Source organism: Gouania willdenowi, chromosome 21 (genome assembly GCF_900634775.1).
Source record: "Gouania willdenowi chromosome 21, fGouWil2.1, whole genome shotgun sequence".
In the NCBI taxonomy this organism is placed as follows: Eukaryota; Metazoa; Chordata; class Actinopteri; order Blenniiformes; family Gobiesocidae; genus Gouania; species Gouania willdenowi.
Window position 1 is genome coordinate 1,593,148 of NC_041064.1, and position 21,084 is coordinate 1,614,231.

General features: G+C 38.2%; 1 protein-coding gene across 2 annotated transcripts; it reads left to right on the forward strand.

Moving 5' to 3' along the window:
• Positions 1–2,313: 2,313 nt before the first annotated feature.
• Positions 2,314–19,977, forward strand: tfpia (tissue factor pathway inhibitor a). 2 transcript variants are annotated; one of them, XM_028436382.1, is made up of 7 exons: positions 2,314–2,470; positions 11,089–11,298; positions 15,990–16,166; positions 17,562–17,639; positions 18,118–18,162; positions 18,698–18,892; positions 18,962–19,977. In XM_028436382.1, exons 1-7 carry the CDS (start codon positions 2,401–2,403, stop codon positions 19,030–19,032), a joined length of 846 nt encoding a protein of 281 aa, XP_028292183.1. In that variant the 5' UTR covers positions 2,314–2,400; the 3' UTR covers positions 19,033–19,977. The 2 variants fall into 2 exon arrangements, with proteins under 2 accessions (XP_028292183.1, XP_028292182.1); XM_028436381.1 differs by having other exon boundaries at positions 2,317–2,470; positions 11,086–11,298.
• Positions 19,978–21,084: the final 1,107 nt, after the last annotated feature.

The following is a 21,084-nucleotide window of genomic DNA, read 5'->3' on the forward strand; positions in this document are numbered from 1 at the left end:
GAAACATGCTGGAGGCCACGTGGATGTTCTTCTGTTCACTATACAGCGTTTGACTGCTACTGTGGGCCCAGCTCAGGGTTTCCACTGAGGAATACCGCACATCTGCACATTGTGGGAAAGTTGCATTCACAGTTTTTCACAGAGACAGTGGAAGGTTTCCTCTGGCAAGTGTGAGTAATGACCCCATGATGAGTCTCACAGACACGGGCACATTCCTGTCCCCTGACAACACACACACACACACACACACACACACACACACACACACACACACACACACACACACACACACACACACACACACACACACACACACACACACACACACACACCAGAGCTAATATAGTTTTAAGTGATTCGCTCAGATTTTCCACCTGCAAAGCTTTTTTTCTCCAAAGTGCAAATCCAACTTCTAATGGTTTGAATGAAACCCTGTGGAAAGCTAGAGAAGGTTCTGTGATTCACCTGCAAACCAGAGGAAACCTATGGAGTGGATGAACATACGCTAATCAGAACCTGGCGCCAGTCACACTCTCATTGGCTGAGTCGTCTGACTGGCACCTCCTACAGCTTCCTGTGAATTCTTACTGCACACCCTTAAGATCCAAATACCTGGGCTGTGTTTTAAATGTCCCACTAACGTACTATCATTTACAAACTCAATGAGTATATACTGTCTAGTATATACTATAGTATGATCAGGATTGTGAACATTCCCACTGAAGTATATTTCCAAGTTTCCCAAGATGCATTTGAAACCTACAGCATTAAAAACCTTATTCACACTGAGGCTAAATATCTCTGTTGATTCTCCACCTTTATTTTGAAAGTTCTGAAAACATTTGAAGTGAGAAAGTGACCAAGTAAAATAACAACATGTGCTCATTTCATCCATAAAACTCACGTAGACATATTTCATTCACACATATCACACATTTTCAGAGACCCTTCATTGTGCTACTGATGAAACTTCCTCTTAGCTTCAAAACAAGAGCCCTATTTACGAAAGGGTTAAAAAAAATGAATGGTATACAAGCTGAGATGCTTTTATTTTGAAAAGGGGATGTTTAATTTTTAACTTGAAGCTGGTACCAGGACCATTTTACATTCAGCTCCCAGTGCATCATGGGATGGTTGAGTATGACTAGAGTGTCCATGTGTCCCCATATAGTATACATCCTGGTATTTCTCACATACTCAGTCTATTCATACTATGTAATGTGAATGCTCTACATACTCATTTAGACGTCACACTTAGTGTGAGTAGTACGCTATATGAGTAGTACGTTAGTGTGAGTAGTACGTTAGTATGAGTAGTACGTTAGTGTGAGTAGTACGCTATATGAGTAGTACGTTAGTGTGAGTAGTACGCTATATGAGTAGTACGCTATATGAGTAGTACGCTATATGAGTAGTACGTTAGTGTGAGTAGTACGTTAGTGTGAGTAGTACGTTAGTGTGAGTAGTACGCTATATGAGTAGTACGTTAGTGTGAGTAGTACGTTAGTGTGAGTAGTACGTTAGTGTGAGTAGTACGTTAGTATGAGTAGTACGCTATATGAGTAGTACGTTAGTGTGAGTAGTACGTTAGTGTGAGTAGTACGTTAGTATGAGTAGTACGCTATATGAGTAGTACGTTAGTGTGAGTAATACGTTAGTGTGAGTAGTACGTTAGTGTGAGTAGTACGCTATATGAGTAGTACGTTAGTGTGAGTAGTACGTTAGTGTGAGTAGTACGTTAGTATGAGTAGTACGTTAGTATGAGTAGTACGCTGTATGAGTAGTACGTTAGTGTGAGTAGTACGTTAGTGTGAGTAGTACGTTAGTGTGAGTAGTACGTTTTTTTTCCTTGAACAATTTTTTGATCACGTCTGAGTTCTGATTATTTTCCCACTGCATTTTAGTTGAACTAGATTTAGATTTCACAAGCTGAAAGTATAGAAATACAGTTGTGTGTTTTAATTTTAAAAAAAGAATAGTAATTCAAAAATCTATTTTAATAATTCCGAAATTTCAGGCGGCCCCACATGGGGTCCTGACCCCGAGGTTGAAAAACTCTGATTTAGTGTTTCCTGGATAGATTTAGTTCTATAGTTTTTATCATTTCCGGTCATCTCACGCCTGGGGTGGGACCAAGACTGACACTTTATTTGTAAATGTTCCACTATCTCTCTGTAGGACCCCCTGTAGTACCATCGCGTACCCCTAGGGGTACACGTACCCCCATTTGAGAATAACTGACTCATACAATCCTCCTCTTTATTTCTTTAGGTTGGAACTTTTCTTTCAGGAAATGCGTTATCACACGGAAGTACACACACATGCACGCCCACACGCGCGTGCACGCACACCGCTCAGCTGTTAAAGTTTCCAGTCTTCACTCTGCGCTCCTTCAGCAACATGCGCGGGATTGTGTGCGCGGTGGTACTGGCCTGTCTGCTCCGTGTGGGCTGCTCCTGGAGAGATGGAGGTAAGGAGAGTCCTGGTCCAGGTCCTGGTCCTGGTCCAGGTCCAGGTCCAGGTCCTGGTCCTGGTCCAGGTCCTGATGGATTAATATCACGTTACAGTGCGATCCTACGTCACAGGCTGTGAACCAGTGTGTGAGAATTGATCATGTATTTGTGAACTTTATATTCGATCATAACCATTTGCTGCTGATTGACTGAAAACGCGTCCGTGCAGTAAATCCTTTTACGCGCGCATTGACGCACGTGCTTCAGCTCTTCATAATGTGAGAAATCATAAACACGTAAATAAAAAAGTCCAAACTTTGGGTGTTTCTGAGCGGATTGATGGATTCCTGGAGCTTTTCACGTTCTGAGTAGTGACGGCAAAGGGACAAAGTCCGATTCCCCAGCACTCCCAGTCTCACACAACAGACTGGATGTGGAGGAAAAACAACGTGTCAACACTTTAAAAGTAATATTCAGTGCAAAGAGCAGGTGGAAATATGTAGTTTTATAAGGATTTACTGTTCTACGATTTCATTTATCAGATGCTTTAATTATGTCCAAACAACACAAGCAATAATTTAAACTGGAGGGAAAAACCTTAGTTTTTAGTGCAACAAAGTCATTCATTTAGTAAGTATAACGTTATTACGGAAGCAGATTCGGGCCAATCAGGAATAAAGTTGAATATATAATGTCGAGATTAAAATGAAAAAAACCAGATGAAAGTCAAAATTTCAAAAATAAAACATTATGTAATAGTGGAAAGTTTAATAAAGTCAAATCTATGGAAGCTGACTAGGGCCAATTCACCATGACAACAATATTGTATTTTGATTTTTGTTTTCAAAATTTCGACTTTAATCTCATCTTTTCAATTTTAATCTTGACATTATATTTTAACTTTATCATTTTATTCATTCTTGATTAGCCCAAAACTATTTTCTCCATCAAAATTGACCCTAATCCTCTTCCGTATATTATATTCTGTGCATGTAGAGCACGTAAAAAAAGCCAGTTATTTATTCATATCAATGATAATGAAGCAGTAAATGAAAATGATGGATTCACTGTATTGATCACACACAGCAGTTTAATAAGCTGAATGTTTGGGAGCCCTCCTTCATTATGTGGTTGATGAATTACTGATTGATTGCTTTTTATGAAGCTGTGCTGTCTTTGTGTCGTCACTTTCTTTCACTGTGTCTCGACACGTTCTACACAACAAGTGCTTCCATTGTTCACTGAACGCCTTTGATCACTGCTTTCACACTAAGCCTGGTGGGCAATTTACCAACGTACGCCACATATAGGCATATATATCCATATAGGTGATACATGGCGGTATAACGGCTACTAAAAGTGAAACTGATTGTGAGCGCTCTTTGGTTTATCTACATACTGGATTAAATCAGGGGCTTTTGCCTTTATTTATAGTCATATGTTTACACGTATGAAATTTGTTCTCTGCATCTGACCCATCCATGAGGAGCAGTTGTGTTTTACTCAATTTTTTTTGTATTTTTGTTGTCTTGTATAATTTTGTTGGCGGTCTGTCGGTTTTTGACGTCATTTTATGTATTTCCCTTTCATGTTGTGTATACTAGTGCAGTGCCCGTAGGAAGTATGTACGTATATATTTAGCACTGTAATATAGGCTAGCATACATCTGCGGCTTGCTGAGAGCACCAATTCATAACACTTGTTATTGCAAGACACGTGACAGAAAGCAGGTAAAAGACGTTATTGTTTATTTAATTACTTCATGACTTTGATGCTTTAGACCCACATTACATAAATCAATTTTGTCCCATTGTTAAATATTAGAATATTAAATTTAATTAAAAAAAAGACTATGTGGGGTGGAACTGTAGATTCTTTGCAGCTTTCAACTTACCCTGAGTTAACACGACTACCTGTCAACATTGAGCTGTTCTGCAAAGCTCCCGGTGGACAATTGAAATGATTTATTAGCGGTGTCATTGCAGTCCAAACAAATCCAACGTTGCACACTTTTGAACCTAGCTGCAGCCATGTTGAAAGTCTCAGCTCAGTCTGATCCTGATGCACTGACATGTTTGAGGAACACACACATACACAGATTCCTTGCTTTATAGATAGATTTGTTGTCATTGCTTTGATTTGTCATTGACTTCTTTTTGAATAATATGTTAAGGTTTCATTTAGTCACACAACTGTTTTTCAGGAAATGTACTTTGATCTCCTGCAAAAGTCTTTGAAGAAGACTGGCAGTTGACAGTCGAAACGTGTCAGGAGATCAAAGTTTTCATCATGTTGCTCTCGCGGTTAATGACATCAGCTCGGACGCTTCATTAGAAACGTTTGTTTGTGTAAAACAGATAAAACTATCTGAGTGTGAGCAGCTGAGGGAGAAGAAGAGTTTGGGAGGATTTCCTGGATTTTCTGAGCAGACTGTGAACTTTCAGGAAGTTCTGCTCTAACAGGACACTGAACATGTTGCAGATAACAGTTGTTTTTGTTTCTTTGGGAAACAAAGATGTACAAAGAGCAGTTTAGGGTTGAATAACTCCTCCAAGTATCTACTATGGCTCCATAATTAGGAGTAAGAGGAGGAACACAGAGGTTGAAGTGAGTCTGAACTTGTTTTGATGGAACGGCATCAGAGACCTCGGTCTGACCTGAGCCCGCCCCTCACACATACTGGATCATCATCTACTACTACGGTACGGTGGTGTTCCAAACATCAGCAGGCATGTTGCACAACTCTGCACAAACACGAAAACGTGATGTCATGCTTCCAAAGATGCAGTGTGTGTGTGTGTGTGTGTGTGTGTGTGTGTTGGAGCATGCACAACAGACACTAGGGATGTAACGATTCACTCAACTCCCGATACGATTCGATTCACGATACTGGGTTCACGATACGATTCTCTCACAATTTATTTTAGAAAATGGGACTGTAGACAAATTTTTTAGAAAATACTGAACTATTTTCCTTTTATTTTTCATTGTCAAAAGAATTCCTTGCTAAACAATTCAAAACAATGCAATTTAACTAAAAATAAATCTTGAATGAAATAAATAAAGAAATAATACAAATGAAAATGAAGCCTATTAATTTAAATTCTGGTTCTATAATAAACAATGCAAAACTGCATAATAGTTCTTTTTCTTTTAAAAGTGCAACTGAAAATGTATTTTGTGTCTTAACAATTGGACTTTAAAAAAAAAAAACCGTGATTGCACTGATTTACACCATATTTGTTTGGACCAGCAGAGGGCGCTGGTAACACAGTGGTCGGTTGGCATGCAGATATCTTGCAGTGAAGAAGAGAAGCTATGCTAGCAGACAGAGCTAATAGAAAAACGTGACTTTTACAGATATTCAAGTAATATTACAGATATTCTTTCGGTGCTTAAGGGGCAATGAATAATTTATTAACATATTTAAGAGTAGAAGGCGGCCAGAAATAAAGTATTAGCAGACTCCGCCCGCCGCCAACACTTCCGGATAGCGCCCTCTGCTGGTTAAAAAAAGTACTGCGATTCAATTGTCAGAAAATCGATATCAACCGTGATACCTATGAATTGATTTTTAACTGCCTTACGATTAATCGTTACATCCCTAACAGACACTGTCATTAAATACTAATAATGCATCAATTTTATATAGCGCTTTATCATAGACACTCAGTCGCTTTACAGAATCAAGGCATTATTCTTTCACTCCACACTTAGTGGTGGTAAGCTACTGTTGTAGCCACAGCTGCCCTGGGGCGGACTGACTCACTCACACACTACATTCATACTAGGCAATGTGGGTAAAGTGCCTTGCCCAAGGACACAATGACAGATACCACTGGGTTCCCAAACTGTGGTATGTATACCACTGGCAAAATTCTTCAAGTGGTACTTGGAAGGGCCTACAATTTTAGACTTTAGTCATGCATTCAAACTTTTAATTATACTAAAGTAAAGAATTTAAGTTATCATTAGACATATTTCCCAATTTCTCTATTAACTCTATGGACAATAAAGAACATCTGTTTGTTGTGACAAAGGTTATATTGTGAACTGTAGGGCACTAAAAATTGCGATAAGTGAATATTGAAATGAGATACATTTAAAAATGAGCTGAGATACAGTTAAAAATTGATTCATAGGTATCACGATTCACATCGATACTGTGAAAATTTAATCGCAGTACTTTTTTTAAACAAAACAAAACTAAACAAATATCTGGTGTAAATACAGGGTAATGACAGTTTTTTTTTTTTTAAAAGTTCAATTGTTAAGGCACAAAATACATTTTTAGTTGCACTTTTAAAAAGAAAAAGAACTATTATGCAGTTTTGCATTGTTTACTATAGAACCAGAATTTAAATTAATAGGCTTCTTCTTCATTTGTATTATTCTTTTATTTATTTAATTCAAGATTTATTTTTAGTTAAATTGCATTGTTTTGAATAGTTTATCAAGGGATTCTTTTGACAATGAAAAATAAAAGGAAAACAGTGTAGTTTTTTTTATAGTTTTTTTCCCAAAAAACATAAAGGAATATTTTTCAGTCATCGTTTGTCTACAGTCCCATTTTGTAAAATAAATCGTGAGAGAATCGTATCGTGAACCCAGTATTGTGAATGGAATCGTATCGGGAGTTGAGTGAATCGTTACATCCCTAATTGAACATGTTACATTCCGTGAGAGTACCAGGATTAGTCAAATTTAAATTGAAGTCCCTCAATAGCGTCATTTCTGATCAAGCGATAAAACAGATGTTTCTAACAAACTCTAACTAGGGAGATGTTGGTGGGCGATATATATTGTCAGTTATTCATTGTTTATTTGCATGAACAATAACCTTAAAAAATATACCTTCAAAAATCTCAGGTTTCACTTTAGGGGTAATTAATTGTGATTTCAGGTTTGATGAAATGTAATTATTTACATTCTCCAAAAAGCAACAATAAAATGCAAAATTTTACGTTGAGATAGACATTATAATGTAAGATATTTTGTTGATGCACTTTTTTAGGGTTTGTTTGTTGCATTTTGCATCAACATGAAAAATGGGTTTAATAGTTCACTCGCCATCAAGTGGTCAGAGCTGTGAATTACAATCTGTCAAAATGATGGATGGATACAAATCACGATACAATATATCCTGATACTAAACAATAGGATATACCTCACGATGTATCGCAATATCAAAAATAAAACATTTCATTTACACTTTTTTTCTATCGATATGATAATCGTGCAGTGAAATATTGCGATATATTGCCGAATCAATTTTTTCTTACACCCTTAATAGTGACCCACATAGTGACCCGTAATAAGTGACCACGCAGCACGGACTGTGTTTAAACAAGTAGAGATGGAGGAAATATTTACTGTTTTGGTTCTAAGTTCTCCCTCTCTGTTCCATCCTCCATCATTGGATGTAGAATTGTAAAGTTTATTGCATTTCATTGATCGGATAACTGTAACCTGGCAGTTCATACAGCAGTCACATGGTAAAATATCAGCTTTAGGAGCACATGTGAAAGTGTCCAGGGTTGGATTTGTAGCAGATCGGGTACATACAGGTCAAATATGGACAAAAACATCAGATTTGTATCACATTTTCCTGCAGGTTGACCGTAGCCCCATTCTGCCTCAAAAGGTGCTGTGTCAGCATTTTGCTGCTGCGTCGTGTCATGATCTGTGGTTGTTGTTGATCTATTATTGGAGTGGATTTCTTGGTCTTCAGCTGGGGGCGGAGTTATTTCTGTGTGAAATATTGGAGTTCTGGAATGGTTTGATCTTCCGATATCATTTCAGGCATTCAATGGTGCGTTCTCCATCGCACACTGGGTGAACTGGACGTTTCCTGATGGTTGACCACATTCCAGCGTTGTTTGTCTCTGTTAGTCAGAGCTCAATAAAAAATAATCTATTCAACCTCACTGCACACATCAGTCTCTCATACAGTATGTACATGTACACACAACTGTCTCTGGTCCTGAGGACATTTTGTGTATTTTTGTTGTAATTTTTGGAGTCATTGGACTCATTTCTGTGTATTTCCGTTATGCTTGTGTTATTGGAGTGATTTTGTGTATTTTTGTTGTACTTTTGCAAACTTTTGGAGTAATTTTGTGCATTCTTTAGTAATTTTGTTAGGTTATGGTAGAGGTCGACCGATATGGGATTTTCAAAGGCTGATGCCGATACTGATTTTTTTAAAAAAAAATCAGCCAATGGTCGATATCTAAAGCCAATTTTGGAAGCCGATATTTGAGGCCGATATACTTTTTTTTTTTTTAAAGCAGATTGATTATGAAAGACAATTGAAACACTCATATGATATAAATGTAGACATATTTGAAATGAAATAAAATACACCAATAGAACTCTTAACATTTATTGAACTTTAAATATACCCGTACACAACCTAGTAAAACTAAAAGTACAGGACGGGTAAATAGCAGTAAAACATGAAAACAATATACAATGTGTAAGTAGTGGTTTAAATTAAATACCTGCTTTAGGTATAACCACTCTCTCCTTCCCTCTGTTCACCACCATTATACCTAAGCTTCACACTGGTCACCATATACTCACTTTAAAATGATCAACTTTTCCCCACCTTTTCCATTTCCTACCCTGACTCCCTCTCCCCTGTTCCCTTCAACTCACCTCGGTGTAACACTGCCTTCTATTTTTATAGGGAGGGCTGCTGATGGTCAAAAATAAACAAACAAAACATATTTTTGGCCATATATCGGTCAACCTTTTATTTTTGTCATCATTTTGTGTATTTCTGTCATGTTTGTGATATTGGAGTGACTTTGTGCATTTTTTAAGTAATTTTGTGTGTTTTTATGGTCATTTTGTGTGTTTTTATGGTCATTTTGTGAGGTTTTTTTTTTGTTGTCATTTTTGTGAGATTTGGAGTCATTTTTTTTTGGGTCATTTTGTGTTATTGGAGTGATTGCATGTATTTTTGTTGTACTTATGTACACATTTGGAGTCATTTTGTGTGTTTTTTGTCTACAGTGTTACAGCTGTCCAGGGAGGTCAGTTGACTCACTGTGTCAGCACTTTCAGGGCACGGCTTTATTAAACTAACAGACGTTAGTTTCTGATGGAGCGATAAGTTATCGCCTTAAACCTGCTGAAATCCAGTGTTGAATTGTAACACTGGCAGTGAAGTCCATCCATGGTTTGTGTGTGACTGCTTGTGTTGTCCTTACTTCTCATGTTGTGGGTCTTTGTGAACAACAGTCAGGGATAATCTGCACACACCAAACAAGCTGAGACGGAGCCTGAAACCAGGTTGAGCTCAGATGTGCTTGGCACGGCACGCTGGTGTTGAGCAACCTCAGATCTTTGTCCAGGTGTGTGCGCACGTGCACAGATGATGAACAAACCAAAGCTGTTTTTATGAAGTTAATCGTGGTTTTACATTTGTGAAGAAGAAAACCAGTAAATAGCTCTGAACACATTTATGTCATTTCAGCAAATGTTCAGGACATCTCATGCACTTTGGTCTCAAAAAAATTCAGAAATGCTTCCCCCAATTGTTCCTCAATTATTCAATAGATACACTGTAAATGATTTTGGAGATATGGACAATTTAGTGGCGGGGGGGGGGTTGTTTTTCTTGTTCATCTTCCAATATATCAGGAAATCCATCACATAGGAAAGGTATATGTGCTACAGTAACACAGCTCCACCTACTCTCTCAGAATATACACATCAATAGCTGTGTTTCCATCAACCTTGGAAATGTGCAAAATCTAAATAGTGAAAGAAAAACTGGTGATGGAAACACTCAAATATCGCTCAAAAGTTTTTACGCTTTCAGGAGGAGGAATTTTCGATGTTTCTATTATTCCAGTGTGTCGCAAAAGCGCTATGGGAATACTTTTTACCGCAAGTGACGTATCTGGCACATGACCACTTCTCTCTGAGAAAACATGGCGCAGTACATGTGGACAGAAGACCGGGATATTTCTTAGCATTAGACTTTAAAATGATTAGTGCCACATTAGACGTGAAACAATAAAGGAATGCAGAGTGTTCTAAGGAGGTTCTGAGCCTCCGTCTTTCTGCAGTGAAGTCTCGCAGGATGAGATTTCACGGGAGTTGCGAGGCTCAATGGAAACACATTCAAAGCGCAAAATTATACTTTGTCGACATATATCGCTTTTATTTTGTGAAAATCTGTAATGGAAACCCAGCTTTTAATGATTAGTCACATACTGTATATGCGTTGTTTCTTGGTTGACACGCTCTGGAAATTAAAAAAATATATATATATTATTTTTTTACTATGTTCATTGGCCCATAACTGCATGTGATCTATTTTAACCTATAGTATAAATGTGTTTTTCTTGATGCGACTTCTTCATTTTTTTTTTGGACCCCAACTTTGGGTTATTTCACCACTGATGAATATTGAAATCCTTTACATGAGACCATTGTAGCTTAGCTGTCTGATCATTATTTTTTAGTATCCAGCCGATCAAACTAAACATTTACAGTGTGTGTATTGAACAATTAAGGAACAACTGGTAAAAATGTCAGAATTTTTTGAGACCATTAAGATGATCCATCGTGTGGTGGTTCCTCCTCTGAAACACTCAACCTCTCCCTCTCTTCTCAGCAGCAGCCGCTAACGTTCCACAGCACCAGCTCTTCATCTTCAACGAGCTGTGTGCTCTGAAGGACGAGCCGGGCCCGTGTAAGGCCATCAAGGACCGCTTCTTCTTTGACGTGGACACCGGCCGCTGCCAGATGTTTGAGTACGGAGGCTGTGGAGGCAACGCCAACAACTTTAAGTCCCTGGAGGAATGCGAGGAAATGTGTGTGGTTTCAGGTGAGTGTGAGAGAGTGATGTCACACTGACCCACTGACCCTGCAGGTCTACCAGCATGGAGGCTCAGTAGCAGACTCTAATCACAGGGGGTGGAGCCACAAAAAAGGGTCACGTGATCAATGTTCATGTCAGCTTTAGAATAACGACCAATCAGAGCCTTAAAAGGGCAGTGTAATGGTTTAGCTACAGTGATATACATCTTTAGCCTCAGAGGGACAAAGTGTAAAAAGTTTTGTTTCCTCCCTCCTTTATTATTACATATTTTGTAAAAAGTCAGCTCCAAACGGGACAGTTAGATTTTTCCCACGTTGTGGCATCACATGGTGGAAACTCCTCCTCCTGACAATCCTGGCTCCTCCTACCCTATATAAGAATGTGAGCTCCTCCCTCTGAAACAACATCACAGCTAAAACAAACACTGTTTAATATAAAATATATATTATACTTTATTGTCATATATGTAAAGCTACATAAATGAAATGTGTTCTCTGTATTTAACCCCTCCCTGAGGAGCAGTGGGCAGCCATGGTGTAGCGCCCAGGGAGGAGTTAGGGTTAATATAAGGAACAGAGACTAGAACCATTACAAGCCTGCTCCCTTAACCACGAGTCCCTTTATCCACAGATAATATATTTACGATCAGTATATACTAGGGATGCTCCGATGAGGTTTTATGCTGCCGATCACCGATAGCGATGAGCCAAAGAGCCGATCGCTGACGATCACCGATACCGATAACATGGATTGGCTGTAAATTTTGCATTGTAGTATGATGAGTGCTACCGGCTAGACGGTTTGGAAAAAAGAACCATAAAATCACTTTGATTTAGAGAAAAGCATGTTTTTACTTTTTCAAAAGAAAAAATACTAAAGCCTTGCAGGGACAATGCAGCAACTGAAAAAACAGTTAAAATGACCTGCTATCAGTAACACAATCTTTAACAGATTGAAAACATTAAAGCTCTCAACAGGCTGAATAGTGCAGAAAATCAAATAAATAAAAGTATATCTCACAACATGTCAAGTAACAAAGGATACATTCAAATTCAAATAAACTATCATTAGTTGCTAAATCAAAATGCCTGAGAACATGGCTTGTCAAAAAAAAAACAAAAACAAAAACTATTTAGCACTTACTTTTCTTATGATTTATAAAATAAATATAAGGGGTCTGTTGCTTCGTATGTAAAAACATAAAATAAAAAAATAGCCCATTTGTCACTTAAATAACATAAATATGGTATTAAAGACCTTGAAACAGAAAAATAGAACAACTGAACATAAAGTGCGTTTGCTTTGAAGAAAAAAAAATATCTTAAACAGTATTTCCACATGCCAAATGTCTATGATTTGTTGAGAAGCATTGTGGGAAGATTATTTTTAATAAAGAGGAGCATCTCTGCTTTTTCAGTCATGAGTCTATTCCTGTGTTCATCCACGCTCTGGCAGGGCTACGTCTGTGAAACATTTACGTCCCGGTAGCATGTAGCGAGGCTCCAAGTGAGAGAGTAGTTGGCGGAACCCGGTGTCCTCCACCACTGAGAAAGGCTGGTCATCTAGTCCGATGAATTCAATTATTTTCCTGGTTATTTGCTGAGCCTTCTGACGCTCATACGGACGAGTGTTGCCAAGCGTGGGCTGCGTTAACTGCCTTATGACTGTTGCAGTCTTTGTTTCTTTGTCTGCCGTGAGCCTCGAAAACTCACCATCCTCCGTCAAGTGTTTGTTCTTCAAATGTCGGATCAAGTTTGTTGTGTTGAAGACTTTTAACGTGCTTCCCCCGCGAGGTATTTTTTTGTTGCATGTGTTGCAGGATGCAAACTTTATAAAAGCTCCACACGGCAGACATGTTTGTTGTTGTGGTTTACCGCCGCGCACCTGTGCAGTGTGAAGGAAAGGGGGAGGGGACACTACTCTGCACACAGAGCCTCTGCCGGCTGCAAAGTATGAGCTACAGGACAGGTGATCAGTTTTTGTGATCGGCAATGTAAGGCATTGATCGGCGAACGCCGATCACATACTTTTCCACGGAGATCGGCCGATAATGATCGGTGGCCGATCGATCGGAGCACCATTAGTATATACAGTACATAGTATATAGATCATCTGAAGTGCAGTGTGATTGCTGACAATCAGTTCCATTTTTAGGATCTGTTATATTGCCTCGTAGTCCTTTGAGATGATCTGACGTGTTTGTGACCCAATGCAGAGTTAGGACAAAACAATGGACTATCCTCTTAAATGGACTAGTTCTGTGGTTAGAATAGCAGCTCTAGTGAGTGTTTGAAACAGCTGACTGACTCCGCTGCTGCTGTGATAAACACACACCGTGGAGCAGTGTTTTTCTGACTCACAGTAACAATATCCACTTATCGGTAAATATCCATGTGTTTTACTGTAAAACAAGAGTGTGTGGATAGCAGAAGAACATCGCTATGGTCACTGGTGATCACTCTCTCCTAGAGCAAGGCATGAGGTCAGCGTCTACAGACACGCCCACTCATACATATGCATGAAGGCCCCAAAACAGCCTGTTTTTAGAAGCGCCAAGAAAGTGACTTTTCAGAGGCTAAAACTCTGGAAAACAGGTGAGTTTGGGAAAATAAACCTCAAATACTGTTGTTGAGGTTCTTAGAACAAATGGAGAAAATAGCAAAATACTGGACTTTAAGACAAAAAACTACAAAGGGTTTGTAGAAACAAACTGATGCAGTAACACATTCAGGCTGAGCGCAGTGCACGTGTTTGACTCTCAGTAGGAAGAGGTTAACTAACGTGCACGCTCATGTAGGAAGAGGTTAACTAACGTGCATGCTCATGTTGGAAGAGGTTAACTAACGTGCACGCTCATGTAAGAAGAGGTTAACTAACGTGCACGCTCATGTAAGAAGAGGTTAACTAACGTGCATGCTCATGTAGAAAGAGGTTAACTAACGTGCACGCTCATGTAAGAAGAGGTTAACTAACGTGCACGCTCATGTAGAAAGAGGTTAACTAACGTGCACGCTCATGTAAGAAGAGGTTAACTAACGTGCACGCTCATGTAGAAAGAGGTTAACTAACGTGCACGCTCATGTAGAAAGATGTTAACTAACGTGCACGCTCATGTAGGAAGAGGTTAACTAACGTGCACGCTCATGTAAGAAGAGGTTAACTAACGTGCACGCTCATGTAGGAAGAGGTTAACTAACGTGCACGCTCATGTAGGAAGAGGTTAACTAACGTGCACGCTCATGTAGAAAGAGGTTAACTAACGTGCACGCTCATGTAAGAAGAGGTTAACTAACGTGCACGCTCATGTAGAAAGAGGTTAACTAACGTGCACGCTCATGTAGGAAGAGGTTAACTAACGTGCACGCTCATGTAGAAAGAGGTTAACTAACGTGCACGCTCATGTAAGAAGAGGTTAACTAACGTGCACGCTCATGTAGAAAGAGGTTAACTAACGTGCACGCTCATGTAAGAAGAGGTTAACTAACGTGCACGCTCATGTAGAAAGAGTTTAACTAACGTGCACGCTCATGTAAGAAGAGGTTAACTAACGTGCACGCTCATGTAGAAAGAGGTTTACTAACGTGCACGCTCATGTAGGAAGAGGTTAACTAACGTGCACGCTCATGTAGGAAGAGGTTAACTAACGTGCACGTTCATGTAGGAAGAGGTTAACTAACGTGCACGCTCATGTAGGAAGAGGTTAACTAACGTGCACGCTCATGCTGCTGCTGATTGGGAGAACGCCAACTAAAGCTGTTCTTTTTAAAGCTCTGGAAAGTCTTACTCAGGCTGTCTATTGTTCACGGCTCTGCAGGTTTCCACAGGTTTGAGCACGACGTAACACGAGGAGCTGAGCTAATGGCTAACAGCTAAAGCTCACAGCAGCTAGCGTAGCGTCACATCTGGTTTCAAAACAACACTTTTTTTCCATACATATTTTATTGAAGATTTTTACCATTTTAATACAATAATTACAAATTGTTTAATTACAGAGAGGTGTTTATACATGGTCTTAATTGGCAAAAATTACAACCTGTATCTGGATTTGTTGACAAGTTTGTTCTTTTTACTAATTAAGTTGAAAGTAATAATAGGAAAAACAGAAGACTGACCTTGACCTTAAATGTGACCTTGGGCGAATGTAAAGGTCACACATTGAAAGGAAATGTTGTTCAATGGTACCAGTCTGAGCACTGGATCTCAATCTGTGGCCAAGTTACAGGGAAACAAGTATTTTTTGTGACATCATGAACTTTGACCCCTACCGATCTTTTTACTGGTAGGTCGTACAGCTTTGGTCCAACAAAATAAAATACTCAACTTGAGATGAGCTTTTCATAAATGTAAACATCGAACTTGTACGATATAATAAATATTGGTAGAGATATGGAAAATTTTGGTTTTTGACACTTGGTGTGACCTTGACCTTGAAATTTTGGCTCCAAAAAGATCAACAGCACATCCTTGACATTGTCCCTATGAGATGACATACGTGTCATTAGTGCTGCATTAAGAGCCTAGGAGGATTTCCAGGATAAATGTGTTGGCACTTACTGCAGGTTACTTTACAGCTGTGATGTATATACTGTATCCCTAGCCGACTATTAATAGACTCCAAGCAACACTAAGCGTTTATTTGAATAACAGCTCGTCCTCTTCAGGTTGAAATAAAGAAATGATTTGTTTGTGTGCTGCAGACGATAAGGACCCGTGTCATTTGTCCGAGGCCCCTGGTCCCTGCAGAGGTTTGGTCTCACGCTTCTTCTTTGACAGCAAAAGTCAGCAGTGCAAACACTTCTTTTATGGAGGATGCTTCGGCAACGCCAACAACTTCAGGAGCCTTGCAGAGTGCCACGCCCGATGTCACCGCCCAGGTAGGCTAGCATGGACGCCCTCCCTCTAACCACTAACCAGTAACTACTAACTATAAACCAATAACTACTCATCACTAACCAGTAACTACTAACTACTAATGACTAACCAGTAACTACTAATGACTAACCAGTAACTACTAACTACTAATGACTAACCAGTAACTACTAACTACAAACCAATAACTACTAATTACTAACCAGTAACTACTAATTACTAACCAGTAACTACTAACTACTAATGACTAACCAGTAACTACTAACTACAAACCAATAACTACTAATTACTAACCAGTAACTACTAATTACTAACCAGTAACTACTAACTACTAATGACTAACCAGTAACTACTAACTACTAATTATTAACCAATAACTACTAATTACTAATGAGTAACCAGTAACTACTAATGAGTAACCAGTAACTACTAATTACTAATTATTAACCAGTAACTACTAACTACTAATGACTAACTAGTAACTACTAACTACAAACCAATAACTACTAATTACTAACCAGTAACTACTAATTACTAACCAGTAACTACTAATTACTAACCACTAACTACTAACCAATAACTACTAACCACTACTAACCGGTAACTACTTACCAATAACTACGAACTACTAGGCAATAACTACTAACCAGTAACTACTAACCAATAGCTACTATCCAATAACTACTAACCAGTAACTACTAACTACTAACCAATAACTACTATCCACTAACCACTACTAACTACTAGGCAGTAACTACTAACTAATAGCTACTATCCAATAACTACTACCCAATAACTACTAACCACTATTAACCAGTAACTACTAACCAGTAACTACTAACACAGTTAGTAATACAGAAATACACAAAATGTCATAACACAAATATTCCACGCACTTTGGTCTAAAAAATGTAATGTATTTGTTTTCCAATTGTTCCATAAGTATTTAATAATCACACAGTAAATATTTAGTTTGATCTGATTGATACTTTTTGGGATATAGATAATGTATGGATAATGTTCCATGTTCATCTTCCAATATATCTATAACTCCATCACATATAAAGGTAATTATGGTATAGTAATATGGCTCCACCTACTTTCTCAGAATATAGACAAAGATCAAATGTGGTAATGCAATAAAACACCTGATCTGTTTTAATTTATGCTATAAAGGTTATATTTATTATTACTATTTTTCTTTGTTTATTTACTTATTATTATTTTGCTGTGGGTTATTTCACCACTGGTGAAGAATGAAACGAGGCCATTGTATCTTCTCTAGTTCCTCAACACAGAACATGAAACACCTTCAACACTGATGAACAAACATGAAATGACCTGAAACGTGTCGATAGATTTTCTATCAATGACTTATCTTTTATATTTTGTCCTCAAAGCAAAACCTACGGAAGCCCCAGAGGTTCAAACTCAATCTGCAGAGAGAGTTCCCACCACCCCAACGACCATCGCTACTGGTAAGAAAACAACACTAATGTGAACGCACAAAATGACTCTAAGAACACACAAAATGACAGAAAATTACACAAAATGACAGAAAATTACACAAAATGAGAACAAAAATACACAAAAATACAACAATAATACACAAAAAATGCACAAAATGAGGGGAAAATATACAAAATGACTACAAAGAAAAATTACAATAAAAACACAAACTCTTCTGGTGTTAATTTTCTGTTTGGTCATTATTCTAAATTTTGCCATGAATGTTGATCATGTGACCCGCTGATCAGATCAATCACATGTTATGGCACCGCCCCCTCTCTGGAATGGAGTTTAAATATTATCTTTAACGTAACCAAGTTAAATGTGGCCAAAATAAACGGTTTTAAATACTTTGTGACCTTGACGCTACAATTAGCGATCTTTAGTTTCCCTCATTAACACTGACGGTGGTTTGTTTGGTTTGTTTGGTTTGTTTGGTGTGGTCAGGTGAACATCTGCTGCTGCTCAACCAATCCAACGTTTGGACTAAAGGTACGACACCAGAACTCAACACATACACATGTATGATATTAGTGTTAGCGTTAGCTCACACGTTCAATACTAGCATTAGCATTAGCTTTGTTTAATTGGAGCTCATTAGCTCCCAGGGTGCACCAGCCGAGTGGTTTCTGCTGCTCTTTTCACACATCCATCTGAGGATCTCCTGAGGAACGTAAAAATCTAGTAGATATATTTCAATATTTATTTCATTTTCCTAAAATTTAAATCAGAAATTCACGTAATAAACCACATCTCGTTGTAAAGACTCAACAGTATGTTTATAAGTCAAAATAAATGCTAAACTTAATGTTAAATGTAAATTAATGGGTGGGGCCTCATGATTTAAGGCCACTGGAATGGGTGTGGCTTCTTTGGTGTTTGAATATTCTCCAAATATTGAGGTTTACACTTAGCTAAACATTCAGCCTGTAGATTTAAACGTAGCTTTAACTTTTAGTTTTAATTTCAACATCTATTTATTTTTACTTGTAATTTCCTATTTGACATGAATTTGTGTTGCTTCCAGACTTCGTTCCCTCAGAGTTCTGCTTCAGCCCCGTAGACGGCGGTGATGACACGTGCAAACGCGATGAAAAGAGGTTTGCATTCAACGCGAGCACCAAGCGCTGTGTGGCGTTCTCCTACAGCGGCTGTGGAGGAAACAACAACAACTTCCGTCTGCGGAAACACTGCATCCACAGATGCATCAAAGGCAAAAAGGGTAGGACACGACACGAGTCACGGCGTACGTTTGTTCCCACGCTCCAAACTGACGTCCTGTCTCTTTAAGGTCACGTGAGGAAGACGATGATTCGATTAAGGAAGAAGAACCTGGAGAGCATCGCCAGGCGCTCGCTGTGAGGACGTCTGTATTTATGTCTGTATTTTATAACCACCTTCACTCACACACGCTCTAATCATTCATTAATAACACATTAATAACACATTAATAACACAATAGACTGTATGAGCACCTTCTGAGCAGCAGGTTGTAACAGTGCTGCCCCCTCCTGACAAACCATTGAATCACACCCACCCTCTTTGTTCTTATAAAAGGACATTAAAAATATACAAAATGACTCCGAAAACAAACAAAATTAGAATTTTTTTTTTTATATAAAATGACTACAAAGAGAGAAATTACAACAACAAACCTAACGAGTTCTTACTTGTGTTCATGCTAACGCTCTGATTAATCATTATTGTGTAGCAATGCTGCCCCCTAGTGACACACTCTTTGTTCTTATTTTTTTTCTCACAGTTGATCTTTTCATTCCATGATTTAAACATCTTCATAAAAATTGAAGTAATAAACATAAAGAAAGTCTGAACAAATCATCATCAACTGGTCGGTGTTTACAACCTCAGGTGCAGTTACAGGTGATGGTCGCTAGGGGCGCTGTTACTGCACTAGAGGCTTCATTTAGGGGGATTCTGGGTCATTGTTTGTGAGAAATGTTCAGGAAATGACTTTAAATATTAGTTTTTCTCCATAATTTGAGATAAAAACTGACTTTAATGTAAACATGGGGTCATAAACTGTGTGTGTGTGTGTGTGTGTGTGTGTGTGTGTGTGTGTGTGTGTGTGTGTGTGTGTGTGTGTGTGTGTGCAGAGTGAACACCAGGGGGCAGTGTTGGTTTTGTTCTGTTTCATCACTGTCTATAATAAAACTGGACGAAAGTGTTTGTTTTATACTCTTTCATGAAGTTTCTGCTATTTTCATTATTATTATTATTATTATGTTTTTGTTTTACAAGTTTTTGAGAAATAATACAAGAGGAAAAAAAATAAAACATTATCAATAATAATTTTTCGGGTCGTGACCCCATTTTTTATATCACACATTCGTGACGAGCCCAGAGACATTTTGTAGTTTTTGATCATGTTTATCGTGTGTTACAAATAAAGAATATAGACAGGATTAGTGACAAGATCAGATATTTTATATTGCAGTTACATTTGACAAAGTTTAAAGTATAGAATTAAGTTGATATTTATTGTGTGTGTGATGTAATTTGGAAAGGAATAATGATTATGAAAAATACATTTAATTTTAAAGGTTCTATATCATCCAAATCCATTTTTTGGGAGTAAAAAAAAAGTTAAATGAAGCAGTAAATATTATTATTATTACCGTAAATATTATTCACTAAATAACAATTCTTAAATCACATTGTTTTAGAGCGCACACGCACACACACACAGCTCGTCACATCACATACATTTATTGTGTATAATGCTAATCTGAGAAAAAATGATATTGAAAATATTTTAATCAGAAAAAAGTCATTTTTTATTTTATTATAAATATATTTTGTACCAATTATTAGACATTTCAGGAGACTCCATTTTAATTCCAGGCGACCCCACATGGGTTCACGACCCTTCGGTTGTGTTTTTAGTAGTTTTTATATAAATAAAAATGCGGCTCTAAGAAGATTTGGGTTTTCCTCTGGTACTTTCAAAATAAAAGTATTCCACAGCGTTTATGTGCGTGTCTCTCTTTTTATTATTTACAGAAACATTTACAGATGTTCAAACAATATTTACAAATTACACACAGACAGATAATCACTACACAATAAATACTTTATGAGAACAGAACACAGTGTGTCTCTGTGTGCGGCTGTGATGATGTAACCGGAAGTGGTCCGTAGCTCTAGCGTCAGTCTGACAGCAGTGAGTAGTGGTGCGTTCACTGACCGCCGAACATCCGCAACCTCCGACACACACACACAGAGAGGACTGAACACACACACACACAGAGGACTGAACACACACACACAGAGAGGACTGAACACACACACACAGAGGACTGAACACACACACACACAGAGACACACACACACAGAGGACTGAACACACACACACAGAGAGGACTGAACACACACACACACAGAGGACTGAACACA

What these genes read in the sequence shown, in the direction of transcription:
- tfpia (XM_028436381.1), top strand. Translation starts at nt 2,401, where the DNA reads ATGCGCGGGATTGTGTGCGCGGTGGTACTGGCCTGTCTGCTCCGTGTG. An exon ending in CTGCTCCTGGAGAGATGGAG is followed by an intron (nt 2,471 to 11,085) that starts GTAAGGAGAGTC and finishes CTCTCTTCTCAG; the next exon opens with CAGCAGCCGCTAACGTTCCA. An exon ending in CCCAACGACCATCGCTACTG is followed by an intron (nt 17,640 to 18,117) that starts GTAAGAAAACAA and finishes TGGTGTGGTCAG; the next exon opens with GTGAACATCTGCTGCTGCTC.